General features: G+C 32.4%; 2 protein-coding genes across 2 annotated transcripts in view; both read left to right on the plus strand.

Annotated features, from left to right (window-relative positions):
• The window catches only part of LOC125878027 (tetraspanin-19), a 367072-nt gene that overhangs the window by 338428 nt on the left and 13656 nt on the right, over positions 1–14988 (plus strand). The gene's annotated exons all lie outside the window — the stretch shown is intronic.
• On the plus strand, positions 11576–12724 carry LOC125878022 (syntaxin-31). Its single transcript, XM_049559322.1, has one exon. The coding sequence runs from the start codon at positions 11647–11649 to the stop codon at positions 12655–12657; it is 1011 nt and encodes a 336-aa protein (XP_049415279.1). The 5' UTR covers positions 11576–11646; the 3' UTR covers positions 12658–12724.

Here is a 14988-nt window from a genome sequence, read left to right on the forward strand (position 1 = left end):
GAATTGTTGAAGGTGGTTTCTGAGAATTATATTGTTCACTCTGTATTTTTATCGTGTTCATCCTTAATGTCTATATGTTCATTATGTTTCTGTTCATCTTTTATTGTTGTTGATTCTGGTTCAACTCTTTTTTAACAATCTGCTCACTGTCTGTATTTATATTAGATTTGTGTGTAGACTCCTGTATTCCACTTTCTTCAGTCTGACTCTGTGATATTTATGTGTTATGATCTTTGGTTTCTCCTGTTCTTGTTATTTCTCCATTACTAAACAGTTGTCTCCTCTAGCTATCCAGGATCATCAGCTTGTTTATCCTCTAGTGAACTATCATCCATCATGTGGCTATTTTATCTATATTCTTTTCCTTCTTCTGTACAAATTAAAGTCCCCATTGTGCTTTTTTATGTCTTGATTTGCATCAACACTCTCCTTGTTTGGTCTAAATTCTGGGTGAATTTTTCAACACCCTATAGTCTACAATGTGTTCAATATTATGGCAAGTAATCAATCACATTGAGTCTGTTGCCATTTTGATGTTTTTCTCTTGATTCCTCATCAGGACAATTAATTTGAATTTTTTTAGCAAATCAACTTTCACTTTCACCCTTGCATAACTTGCTTAGTTTGATTATTGGTAGCTTAACTATGACCAGTGGTTCTCCATTGAGAACATGGATTCCTTTCAAACAAAATTGGTTGGGAATGACATCCATGCTATTGTAGTTGTGGTTTCTTCCTCCGGACTAAACACTTGAAGAATCTACCTATTTCGAACATGTAACTTGACATTAATGCATGTAACATAGTCTTCTAGTAAAGATAATCTAACCAAGACATGTCGATCTACAATCTATTGTATGAGAATTCTGCCATAACACAATCGCTCAAATTCTTTGCATTTATTTTGTAAGAATATAGAATCACCACCTCAGGAGATCTGCAAATGCACCTGTGTATTTAAATTGATCTTAATTCGAAAAAAGAAAATGTAATTCAAGAAGAAAATTATGCAGCTTTCGTTTTGGACTATGGTCCCAAAAATAATTTACATATTTTGTTGGTTATTTTGACATTTTAATACTAATAAAGTGCATCATTTGCATTGTTAGTGTGTCCGTTAGTTATGGGCAGTTTCCTCTTGCTTTTAAGTGACAAGTGTGGCTATTGTTTTAAGTGATATGTGTGCTGTACAATCCTCATTTCTGAGGTTTCTGTGAACGTTGGATTTTTAGACGTTGAGCAACTCTTCATTTTCAGCACGTTAGTGGCATTGGGTGCCCTCACATTATTTCTCTCATTGTTCTCCCTTGTAACATATATAACTACTAGGCCATTTATCTTCACTATTTAGTACCCCATTATTTTTCCATCATTGCTAGGAAGACTTTCTCTACTATAAATAGTGGTGGTCTTCATTTGGTTCACACAAAAAAAAAAATATAGAGTGCATAAAAGTTTGTCAAAAGAGAGTTTTTATCAGTTGAAGGGAGATGTTCTTTTTGTAGAGCTTTGGACTCAACTCTTGTCCAGAGTTTATTGAGTTACTCTTTGTGATTAGGTTGTTGTATCCTGGAGGGGACAAGTCAAGAGGATTACTGCAAGACCGGTGAAAAACATTTGCTACAGTGGGCTTGAATCTCCTTAAGATAGTGAGATATCCGCGCCTCTGCCTGGAGAGATTTTTATTTCTTCATTTTATTTTCAATTATAATCTTGTAATTATGTTATTTTGTAATTTTTCACTAACACATTTCACAAATGGTTTCTAAAGAGAAAATGTCATAAATAGTTCTTTAACTATAGGAGTAGGTCTAAAATAGTTTCATAACTGTACACTTACCTCATTTAGTCCTTCAACTATTTAAAAACTTGTCAAATTTGGTCCCTTAACTATACATTTATCAATTTTGTTTTCTTATCTATACATTTCTCGAATGTAGTCCTTTAAGTATTTAAAAACTTATCAAATTTGGTCTCTGTCCATTTTCGTATACAAATAACTTAGATTTATATTATGGAATCATGCCTTGATAAATTATATTCTTTAGCCATTTTTTCTATTGTTTCTCTCTCTCCACTACTCTTTCTTCAAATTACTCTTATGCAAAAAATCTTAACCTCAACGATTTAAAATAAAATTCACGAGGAAAAAAATATAAGTCATAATTTTATTTAATAAAGGATAAAATCAAGCATATTATTGCTACTAATGACTTGAATATGCTAAATTTTATTATAAAAAGAAAAAAATTATTACTTGTTAAATCCAAAGTTTGTACTCCAATGACTTAATTGAACGGAATTTGTTTAATTTTTCAGAAATTGAAATTTATAAAATGGTAGATTTGTAAATTTTTTTAGTTTTTTTTTTTAAAAAAAAGAGATCAATTCTATTATTCTATTCATTTTATTTTTCGTAAAGAAATTTGAGTAAATTAAATAAAATCTACACTGATTAGCATATTCAAGTGCGGATTCAAGTCATTAACAACAATTATATGCTTAATTTTATCCTCCATTGAATAAAATTAAGATTTATATCTTCTTTCCTCATTAATTTTATTTTGAATAGTTGAGGTTATCATTCTTTTAATAGGAGTAATTTGAAGAAAAAAGGAAGGGGATAGAGAAACAATTTTAAAAATGGGTTAAAAATTTAGTTTCATGTAGAGTTCCGTTAATATAAACCTAAGCTATTTGTATTAAAAAAAAAAAAAGACAAAGGCTCATTAGAATGATGAACACTTTTGCCTCTTTCAGCATACAATGCCATGATCATTCTTAATTCTTAATTCAGCTGTTATATGCTGGCTTTCATCAGCAACTATCATAAAATAAGCCTTGCTCACACTGGGCATAGAATTCATTATTAAAATTATACTTTGAGCACGACTATACATCTCATTTAGTCCCATCAGAAAAGCATACAATCACATGCAGTGTAAGTGATCAACATATGACCTAGATTTATCACAACTACAAGTAGGTGGAGGCACCAATGCATCAAATTCATCCCACAAGAGATGCAATTTGGTAAAGTACCCTGAAACTGTCAAATTACCTTGACTGTGAGTACAAATATCATGATGATGCTGATAACTTCTGGATCCATCTACTTTGTTAAATCACTTATTCAAATCTCCCTAAACCATCGGTGCATTTGAAGCATACACGATATCACTCAATAGCTCATCGGATATAGTGTTCAAGAACCATGCTAGCACGAATGCATTGCCTTTCTCCCATTGTTCTCTAACTCTGGCTTATAATATGATTTTCAGCATGTTCCAAGCACAAAGCCCAACTTACTTTTTGCCCTAAGATTGATCATCATGGATCTACTCCATAGTAAGTTATTATCAGTCCTTATGAGTTGAACTAAAGTCAGTATACTATCCGGAGTATCCAATTCGATTCCATCAATAATATCAGTTGCGTTTCATTCTAATGTTGTTTCCACCATCTTCTTCAAGCTCTGATAATGGTGAAAGCTCAAGATCGAAGAACAGTAAATCTGAATTGCCGAGATTCAATGCTCTGATACCATATTGAATTTAGTAGAGAGAATCTGATTCGGGAAATTTTTATCATATTCAATTAGCTTAAACACAAAGATGTGAGATACCTCAATATATGTGCATGCCACTCAATGAAATAAGTTATGTCCCTTAATTCAAACTAATAAATCGTGTATCTCGACTTTTAAAACTGACGGATATATGTATCTAGCGAGTAATGATACACGTATTCAAAAGTCGAAATATGGTATAGAAAGTACAATTCCAAACTATCGTGAATCCCAATCATTAAGACCTAAACTAGTAAAATTTATATAGTTTGCTTTTTTTTTATTCAAAATTAATTGTTCAATATACCAGGTAATTCTTCTCAGTTATAAAGCATAGGAGACTAAAGCTGGCTATTACTCAACTGAGGGATGCAAATGGCCAATGGAGGCCTGATCCAGGGGAAATAGCAGAGATATTTGTTCATTACTACAAACAACTCTTAGGTGAGAAAACAACTACCAGGCTGAAAGACAATAAGACTGTATTGAAAAATGGAACTGTACTAGACATGGAGCACCAAATGCAACTATTGGAGCCTTTTACTGAGAATGATGTGAAACAGTCTATGATAAAGATTGATCAAACAAAAAGCCCTGGGCCTGATGGTTATGGTAGTGATTTTTATAAAGAAGCATTGGGAATTGTGGAAAGAGACATTACTGAAGCAGTTTGAGTTTTTTCACAATGGGAAGCTTTTGAGGCAAGTGAATGCTACAAATATTGCACTTATTCCCAAGGTAGATTCACCAGAATGGGCCAGCCAGTTTAGACCTATTGCTTGTTGCAATGTATTGTATAAATGCATTTAAAAAATGATCTGTACTAGATTGAAGAAAGTTGTGAGTATTTTAGTAGCAAACAACCAAGCTGCATTTGTGCAAGAGAGGTCTATGAATCATAATATTCTGATATGTCATGATCTGTTAAGGCACTACAATAGAAAGACTACTCCTGAGTGTTTGATAAAAATTGAGCTCAAGAAGGCTTATGATATGGTGAGCTAGGAATTTCTAGAAGAATGAAGCTTTAGCAGGATTTGGATTTCCTGAAAGATTTATCAAGTGGATAATGATCCGTGTAACCACTCCAAAGTATACTGTCAAAATCAATGGGGAAGGTCATGGTTATTTTGAAGGAAAGAGAGGACTGGGGCAAGGAGATCATGTTTCACCTTTGATATTTGTTCTGATCATGGAGTACCTCTCAAGAGTACTCAAAAGCATGTCAAACTTACCAGAGTTCAAGTTTCATCCTATGTGCAAAGCTCTAAGGCTGAATCATCTAATTTTTGCTGATGATCTTTTGCAAAGGAGAGGTAAACTCAGTCACTAGAGTAAAAGAAGCATTGATGCATTTTAGTGCAACCACAGGATTGGTGGCAAACATGGAGAAGTCCAACATATTTGTAGCAGGAGTGACGAAAGAGGTTAAAAAGTAACTTTTGCAGATAATTGGTTTTATAGAAGGCTCATTTCCCATCAGATATATGGGACTCCCACTCACATAAAAAAAATGAGGGAAAATGGAGTGTCATCAATTGGTAGAAAAGTTAACACATAGGATTAAAACCACCTATGCTAAACAACTCTCATATGCATGAAGATTTCAAGTGGTACTTGCAGTGTTGTTTTCAAAACACAATTTCTGGGGATCAGTATTTATACTCCCTCAGAGTGTAGCTAAGGAGGTTGATAAGAAGTGTAGAGAGTACCTATGGGGTAATAATGGTGAGAAGAGGAAAGTTTCTTTGATTTCATGGGACAAAGTATGTTTTCCAAAAGTGCAGGGTGGTTTAAACATTAAGGGGTGTGGGAACTGGAATGTAGCCTCTGTAGGTAAGCTAGTTTGACAGATTGTTGTATGTAAGGAGTCCCTATGGGTGAAATGGGTGCATGGTGTATACATCAAAACATGTATTTTTTGGGATCATAAAGCTCCGGCTGATAGTAGTTGGTATTGGAGAAAATTAAATGCCTTAAAGATCAAAATGCAACATTAGTATACACAAGGGCAACTCAACCTCACTGCTAATAGAGAATACTCAATAACAAGTGGATATCTTGCATTGTTGGGCCATAGAGAACAATTGGCAACCTCAGAACTAATTTGGAACTCTATATCACTGCTAAGACAAAGATTTATTATGTGGCTAGCAACACAGAAGAGGCTACTCACTAAAGAAAGGCTGATGCTTATGAATATACAAGTTGCTACTATTGAGTACTGTTGCCTATGTCAAGAGGCAGTTTTGGAAACGAATAAGCATTTGTTTGTAGAATGTGAATATGTCACAAGGGTGAGGACAACACTCCTAAGCTGGACTAACACCCCCATGCCTGCAACAAACTTGAGTCTTACTTTGGAGATGATTAGAAAAAAACATTCGAGAAGGAAGTGATAGCATCCTTGTGGGGGGCCATGGTTTATCATATTTGGAAAGCAAGGAATTGGAAACACTTCAAAGGAACAAGTGTTCAACATGCTGATATAGTGGGGAATATTACATGTGAGATTGAAGTAAGGATAGAAATGTACAAAAATACAAAAAAAGCAATTAGATATAGGAGTTTTTTGGCACAAATTATGTAACTAGTATAGTTTGTTTTTTCTTTCTTTCTGAATTGAGGCTACCCTCCATCTTATGGGAAGAAGGGAAGGGTGGTGCTCATAGTTTGTAAATGACTTTTTTGTTAATAGAAATATTCACATTGTTTGCCAAAAAATATATCAAATCATATTTATGCCTCTCCCACCATAAATTTTTTTTTTATTTTTATCTAATCTAATGTAGGATTTTCTGAGGTGTAATATTAGGGTTGAGTTTGATTTGTAAAACAAAGTTAGAGGGTGAAAACCATTTTTAACATACAAAATAAGTAAAATGAAAAGGGGGAAGTGTAATTGGAACAAGGTTTATTAATACATTTATATTTGTTCAAAAAATTTCCATCAAAACTTTCTCATCTTTCTATCGCATGTTCGCTTATAAATAGAATCTTTCTTTGTAAAAAAGTCAAAACTCATTTTTATTAAAAAACTAGAAAGTAATGGCCCGTGTCAGCACGGGCCCAATATTGTTATGTAATATTTCCCTTTTTTTGTTAAATTTGTTTTTATGTGAAATTGGAGAAATTTTTTTGATGAATCTATCGGTGTGTTCTGTAAAATGTTAATTTTCTCTATTTGATGAGCAAAAATTTTTGCAACATATTTCCTCTAGAAAATAAGTTTTTTTTCTTCTTTTGAAATGAGGAAATGATTTCTATAATAAATATCATAACTTGATATCAATTAGAAGTTGGATTACAAGTATGTACCGTAAGATGTTGAAACTACTCAAAACTTGAAAACTGTCTCTTCTATATAAGTAAGTCAAATATAAAAAGAAATAATTTAAATTAATTTGACGTTTTTCTTAATAAATTATTTATTAGGAGTTTATTAATTTTTTTTTATTAATTATACTTTAAAAATATAAATATGACTATTAATAATCTTATATAGCTATTTAATGATATATATAATATTAAAAAAATAATTTGTTTTTGAATATAAAAGCTAAATAATAAAATTTTATTAAATTATTTAACTATATTAAATTTAAAACAATTTAATATGTAGAGAATAAAAATGGAAATATATAGAAACTCAATAAAGTTATCATTGTGTATGTGTCAATTGTAAAATTAAATGTACCCCACTATACTCAATGATAGAAGGCATAATATGTAATTTAGTAGAAAAGTGTAGGTTTTTTTGTAAAGATGTTAAGAAGGTCCAAATAATAAGACTCATAGTACAATTTTTTCTATGCAATGCTTATCACTTTGAGAAGTTGGAATGACAAAAATATTCCCACTTGCCAATTGAATGACCAAAAGCAGCCTTTGAAACTCTCTCTTCTAATATATAAAAAATATCCTTGACACATAAAAATGCCCTAAAAATATGATTTCTTTTTCATACCTACCCCACAAACGTAAGGAGACAAATATAGAAGTGAGATTTTTGTCAAAACTATTTTGAATAACGATTCAGATGTTATACTAGTCACCAGTTGTACTTTTGAGTGTGTCCATAATTAAGAGTATTTCTGGAAGGGCTCTCTCTTTCCCAAAGTGCTATTCAATCCCATTTATGAAAGCGTAATAAATGAACACAACAGAGAAAGTAAAATCGTTACATAATATCACACATTAGCAATTTGAATGATAAATCTAAAAAAAAAGTAGAGCACAAACTAGAACTAGTATGAAAATACAGGGTGAATGATAAAATAGAATTTATTAAATGACAACAGACAATTATAAACAAAATAAAATAAAATATTAAGATAACGACACACCAAATTGATCTTACACAACCATCCAAACAAGATGTAAAAATAAGGATATATAAACAAACCAAATATAAAGAGAGAGAGAGAGGGAAAAGAAAGTATATAGAGATGCAAATATTGTGTTTAAACTTGTTGATGAGCTGTTTGCAACAAAATATTAAAGTGACAAAATAAATTACAATCACAAAAAGATATCAAGAAACATAAATATTTTATTAATAAATCAATAGTGTAGGTACAATTTTGTTCCTCCCTTGATTCTTCTCTCTTAAGATTTATCTATGATTCTAGGCCCGTCAGTGGCGTATTTACCGAACTATGATGATTGATTTTGATCTCCTTATGAATATTTCATAAATTTGTGGAATATTCGAGATGCCTCTTTAAAAGAATACAATAGGCATGAACTAGGGTTTAGGGTTGAATAGCCTCCAAGAATCATAGTTTAAATTGAACTTGTAAAGTTCCAACTCGAATTAAACACGTCTTGTAGAGTCTGCATCAATGCAAATGTGTTTCAATGGAAAGAGAGTTTCAACCCACCTATAAATGTGTTGAATCCAACCCCCATTGATTATTTCACGTCTTGTCCAACTTTTTCTTGAGACATCATAACAACATAATAAATAACTTAATGTATCACATGACTGGTTCACTTTAGCAATGAATATAATATTAATCTTCCCACCATAAGTTTGGGACAAACAATGCTCTATAGGGCACCCCTCCATGGGAAATCCAATAATGACATGCCTCTCCCATCCAATATTTCCCAACATCCACAAATTTATCGTCTCTCCATTAATCATTGTATTATTTTCAACTATTCCCAATTTTCCCTCCATTTCAATTAGGTTAAAATAATGTGGTAAAGCATCTTTCCACAGGGCAATAATTCTAAAACTTTCACCTTTTAGATCAAATGCAATTATATTTTGCTCTTGGGAATTACCACCACTTGATACATAAATAACTCCCTTAATGCAAACACACTCCTGTCCATAATAAAAACAACAAGGAGCCCTATCGATCTCCTTCCATGATTCGTCTATGCCTAAACTGAATATCCAACACCTTGCGGTGCTACTTATATCATGTTCATCTCTTTTTACAAAAACAACTTTATAAACCTCATCTTTTGGCTCATAACCAAATAAAAATTGACCATGACCAAGACCATCATATTCATGTTTTATGCAAGGAAGAAATCTTACTTGTCTAGTACTGGGATTGCAAATCACAACAACCTGGCTAACACAACTCCAGAAGCAAAACAAACCATTAACACACTCCACAAAGTAACCTTTCAAATCAATTACATTGGTGAGTCCATCAAAATAATCCTCAATATGAACACGACGATGAGAAGCATTTTGCTCTATAGTGTAATAAAAGTTTCTTTTACCAACAAGGTCCCATTGGCGCACAAGCAATTTCGTTCGAATCCTAGAATGACATTGGTGAATATCCATAAAATATGGTTCACATACAAGAGAATTAAAATATTGGGATATGCATCTGAAACGCATTAACGATTTGACAGGAAGCCATGAAAATATATCAAACAATATTTCTTCAGGAATTGACATGGAGTTAATTAGATGCGGCGGCCTTTCGAATTTGTGGCAAACCCTAAAGAGACGTGCGATTTTATTATTGCCCTTGGGAAAAAATGATTTTTTTAAGTATTCTCTATATTGGTTTTCCTCCATTTAAAATAGTTTTTATTATCTTTTTAAATATTAAAACTTTGAGATCAACTAAAACTGTGTTTTATTGAAGGGTCTCCTTAAATTTTACTTATTATTTACTTGACCTATCATGAGTCTTGCCTTTGCCTAATTAGTGATAAGATATGTAATGTTTTAAAAGTATAGGTAATTATAGTATATATGATAGTGAAGTATATATAATTACGTAGTTTTCCTAAATTTTATTATACTTATGAGTGAATCGCAACAATGCTAGAAAGTTCTCCAAGAAGTTAATCTTGATATGGAGGGATCCAGTGGCGGACCCAAGATTTTCACGAAGTGGATTCAAGATATAAAAAATAAAACTAAAATGTGGCAACAGGGATTCGAACTTGGGCTAGCTGGAAAAATTAAACCCTTTTCACCACTCTGCCAAGGGTCACACTTGTGTTAGTGGGTTCAAAAGTTAATATATACATATAAAATTGTAAAAACTGATCATATATATATATATATACGGTGTTATTTTTCAACGAAGTGGGTTCATATGAACCCACTTGACCCTCTGTAGGTCCGCCCCTGGAGGGATCTTTTATTCTTGTAACGGAAAAGGGTCAAAATTGCCACTTATACCCTCCATTACATTTTGGGATCAAAAATACCCCCGCAGTTATCTTAGGAGACCACAAATACCCTCAAGAGTTAACACCCCAATTTTTAGTGACGTGGCAACGCTTAGGTGGAAGGATTAGTCCCACGTGGCTTGTCACATCAACAAAAATTTGGGGTGTTAACTCTTGAGGGTATTTGTGGTCTTTTAGAATAACAGCAGGAGCATTTTTTATCCCAAAATGTAACGAAGGATATAAATGGCCTATTTCATAGAGTTCGGGGGCAATTTTGACCCTTTTCCGTTCTTATAATAATGGTGGTGTCAGGTGTGGGCCACTTTCCCTACATTAAATATTAGAATTTCATGGATAGTAATATGTACGTATAAAGAAATTATTTTTAATAGAATTTCGACTTAAGTAAAATATTATTTTAAGGAAAAATGGTTTGATATATCCTCAACTTTATCATTTAAAGCTTGAATTTAGGTAGAAACTAATTTATGACATGACAGGCCCTTTGTACACAATGAAAAATGTATCTGGAGAAGTCAGCGCAGTAATATAGTACTAATACCTATCATTGCAACAATTTGGTGAAGAAAGAAAACTAACACAACAAAAAAAGTATATAGAGAAGTCAGCACTAATATAAATAACCTTCTGTAAACATGACTCATGATATTCATCTAAAGTTCTTTTGTTTTTTTATTCATTTTATTTTCCAATAAGCAAAACCTTATGTCTTATTGAAGATGACTAAGAAGTAGTTTCTTGACTCTTTTACCATAAAATACAGAGTCATAGAACCAGAACAATACTAATATTTGTTCGTAATCTATTTAAAATTACGTTTGAAGGGTCAAGAGTGAAAAATTTACTTCCAGATTTCGGTAAAATTTGAAGGACCATAAAGTTGATGTACTTTTTCATTGTGAACTACTCTAATTGTGTCAAAAATTGGACAATGTCAACTTTATGAGTAACATTTTAGATTGCACCACGTGTCCCTATTTGGTCTTCTGTTATATTGAAAGGCATATATGCTCTAGTTTTTGGATGACATGAATATCAATGTCCCAATATAATGGAACCATTTCCAATAGTTTGGAGGTTTAATTGTTATTTTCCCCATTTAAGTTGAAACTAAAAAAAAAAAATAGGTCAAATGTGTTTTTGATACTTATCTCTTTAAACTATCATCATTTTGTAAATTTTATACCAAAAATGTCTCAAACTAAAATTTGGTCTTTATAGTTTATACATCTAATTTTAATTAGTCACCCTCGTTTCTAGCCACCAAAACACAAGGAAACTATAACTAAATGCAGAAGACTAAGCACAGACAGAGAGTTAAAATGAAACACAGATAATTCCCCTGTATTATTTGAGTCGCCACAACAAACCTTGCAACTTTTTTTCCCCATTTGCCAATGGCGTCTTCTGGAGCTTGGACGTATCGAGATCGAACTTCCGAGTTCGCGTCTTTGTCCAAAACATTGAAGAAGATCGCAGCAAATACCGGATCAGATCATGAATCACAACAGAATTTTGCTTCTTCTACCACAAAACTACTACCAACTCCAGATCGATCTGAATTTAACAAGAAGGCTTCGAGAATCGGGTTGACGATCCATCAAACCATTCAGAAAATCGATAGGCTTGCTAAATTGGCAAAACGATCTTCCATTTTTGACGATCCAAGCAAGGAAATTCAGGAATTGACAACTTTCATAAAGAATGATATCACATCACTCAATGTCGGTGTTTCTGATTTACAAGCCCTTCAAGACATGGATGTAGCTGATGGAACTCATTCGAAAGATACAATTGTTCATTGTACTGCGATTTGTGATGATCTGAAGACGAGACTTATGGCAGCTACAAAATCATTCCAGGAGGCACTTACTATAAGGACAAAGAACATGAAAGCTCACGAAGATCGAAAACAAATATTTTCTACAAATCTCTCTAGAGAAAATCCTTTGAAACAACCTCCAAAAACCTTAGCAGAGCCACCTCCATGGTCAATTCCTACATCAGGAAGTGGTGGAAATGATGTTCAGGGCAGCAACCAATTAAGACGGAGATTGGCTTCAGATAATCCTCCGTCTAACGAAATGGAGATGTCCATGTTACAAGATCAGGTGGCTCCGAGACAAGAAAGTTACTCTCAGAGTAGGGCAACTGCTCTTCAAAATGTTGAATCGACTATTTCAGAATTGGGCGGAATATTCACACATCTAGCTACGATGGTTGCACAACAAGGTGAGCTTGCTATAAGAATTGACGATAACATAGATGAGTCATTAACAAATGTTGAAGGTGCACAAGGTGCTTTGTTGAAGTACTTAAATCGAATATCATCAAACAGGTCTCTCATGATCAAAATTTTTCTTGTTGTTATACTTTTTCTCTGTGTATTTATATTTTTTCTTGCGTGATGTCGGTTAGGAGAGGTGGATATTCACTGTCATTGTTACATGTTGTGGGCTTATTAGTAATCAAAAGGCTGATTTCGTTCAATAGCTTGCTCTGAGATGTGTAATACATAGCTGTGCTTTGTAACATAGATGCTGCAGTCGCAAATTTCTTCCAGATAAACACAGCCAAATTATGAAGATGTGAAAAAAAAAATAGAAACGATTTGGTAGAGTTAGAGTGAACAACTCTACTAAATCTGACATTCTTAAGAGTCGAGTTTACTTTTGTGGAGTGAACAACTCTACTAAAGAAGCAGCCATATCGCTATACTCGACTATGATGTGGGTGAAGTATCTTTCAAAGTATACTATAGATGTGTCATTTTCCACTAAAAGACTCACTATTGATCGGTGTCTATCTTTGGCGGACAAAATTAGTGCCAGAATCATATGCTGGATGGCTAGACAGAATAGAGTTGATTAGATCAGTGTTGTTTGGCATCCAGGCTTATTGATCACAATGTAGCCTGTTTCAAGTATGTTGTCATACTATTCTAAGGAGGTTTGGCTGAAGATATTACGTTAGCTGGGATAAAACAGAACCATACTACATGCAGGGATGGCAATGGGGCAGGACGGGTTGAGGCTTGAATTGAAGTTGAACTTATATTTCAACTCTATCCACAATAGTAACATTCAATGTTCATCAATATATAATTGGAGTTGAAGTTTTTTTAGCTTTTGTTTTGTTTAAATCCGTGTAAAATTCATATAGACCTGCACCCTGCATCAACTCTTAAAAAGTTATTCTAGCTTGCCCTGCATAATCTTAAATCCACATCCGTCCCACAAAACTTAAAATGTACACAAGAATTAATGGTATTGGGTTCAACAACTTAGCAAGTCCAAGACATCCACAAGCCTTCAAAAAAAAGGCTTGCTTTACAGCAGTGGTAAGTTTTGATACATATCATAAAAACCAATTAGTGCATATATGTTAAAGCATAACAGGAAACTCTTTAAAACTATTATATATATTTTTTACATTATTGGTTAGCTCTGATTTTATACAAATACTTGGATACAAATAAATAACAGTTAATTGCCAATATATATATATAGAATTGTAGCCATATAAAAATCTTGGAAAGTGTAAATAATTTATAATAGAAATATTGTTAATATAAATTCTGAACCTCTTGAGAATATTATTTTTTTCAAAATGAAAAAAAAAAATTACATTTATATTGGGTATAGAAAATTTTCATATTGATTTGAACTATCAACCATCTGATTCAGAGCTTTATCAAATTTTGGGTATATCTAAAATATATTGTGCTGTGAGTGGATAGATAAGTATGATGTTTCCCATAATCATAATTTTGCAATTGTCATTTTCTTTTTCTTGGTGTCACATATTTGATTGGAACTTTTTGTTTTTGAAGTTTTTTAAACTTTTGATACTTGTTTTTTTAATTGTAGTACATTTTAAATATAATATCTTCTATTTCACATATTAATAATATTATTTATAATAGTAAGGATTACTTCAAGTTGATGTAATCTTGGCCATTATTTTCAATACATTACCTTGGATAATGTTGTAAACATTTTATATATTAATATTTAGATTTGGATAGTTTGGATCAAAGTCCTGAAATATTTCAGTTAGGAAATAGGTTTAAAAAAAATAAAAATGGAAGGGGTACGTAGGGCGGGGCAGTCGTATACTACTTGAAACTTGAAAGTAAAATTGTTAAACCTCATAGTGTTTGAGTTTATATTTATACTTTCTTTCTTTTTTGCAATCTTTAATATTGTCTAAGATAAAATAAAATTATAAAATTCACTAGAATCTAAACCGGCATGTCCCATTATTTTACCAAACTAGACTTAAATTATTGTGCCTATGTTTTTACCTTTCGAGCTCAATTTCAGTAGGCATTATAATTAAATAATTTAAAGAATAAAAGACACAAGTTTAATAAACTAGACTTAAATTATTGTGTCTATGTTTTTTATCAATGTGATTCTTTTATATAGGAGTGATGATGATCGAGTTTTATATGTGAGAAAACTTATCTCATTACTAGAATAAAAATAATGAAATAAATAATTCAAAAACACACTTTATCTTGATATCTTATATATACCTCACAGCAAGCAAACGATTCAATAGATCCCAGGAATAGATAAATTAATACCAAGGTAGCACTTCCAATAGCACAAATTCAAAACAATTACAAACCCTACCAAAAAAGATATTACAAAATAGAAATGTTTACAATTCAACACCCAAATTAGCTACAAATCTCAAAAACCAACTCTATCCCAAACCCAAATTCCAAAACC

The sequence above is a fragment of the Solanum stenotomum genome, chromosome 9 (genome assembly GCF_019186545.1).
Source record: "Solanum stenotomum isolate F172 chromosome 9, ASM1918654v1, whole genome shotgun sequence".
Taxonomy (NCBI): Eukaryota; Viridiplantae; Streptophyta; class Magnoliopsida; order Solanales; family Solanaceae; genus Solanum; species Solanum stenotomum.

Bases quoted from the DNA above. Each gene is read 5' to 3' on its own strand.
- LOC125878022 (XM_049559322.1), top strand. From the start codon at position 11,647: ATGGCGTCTTCTGGAGCTTGGACGTATCGAGATCGAACTTCCGAGTTC.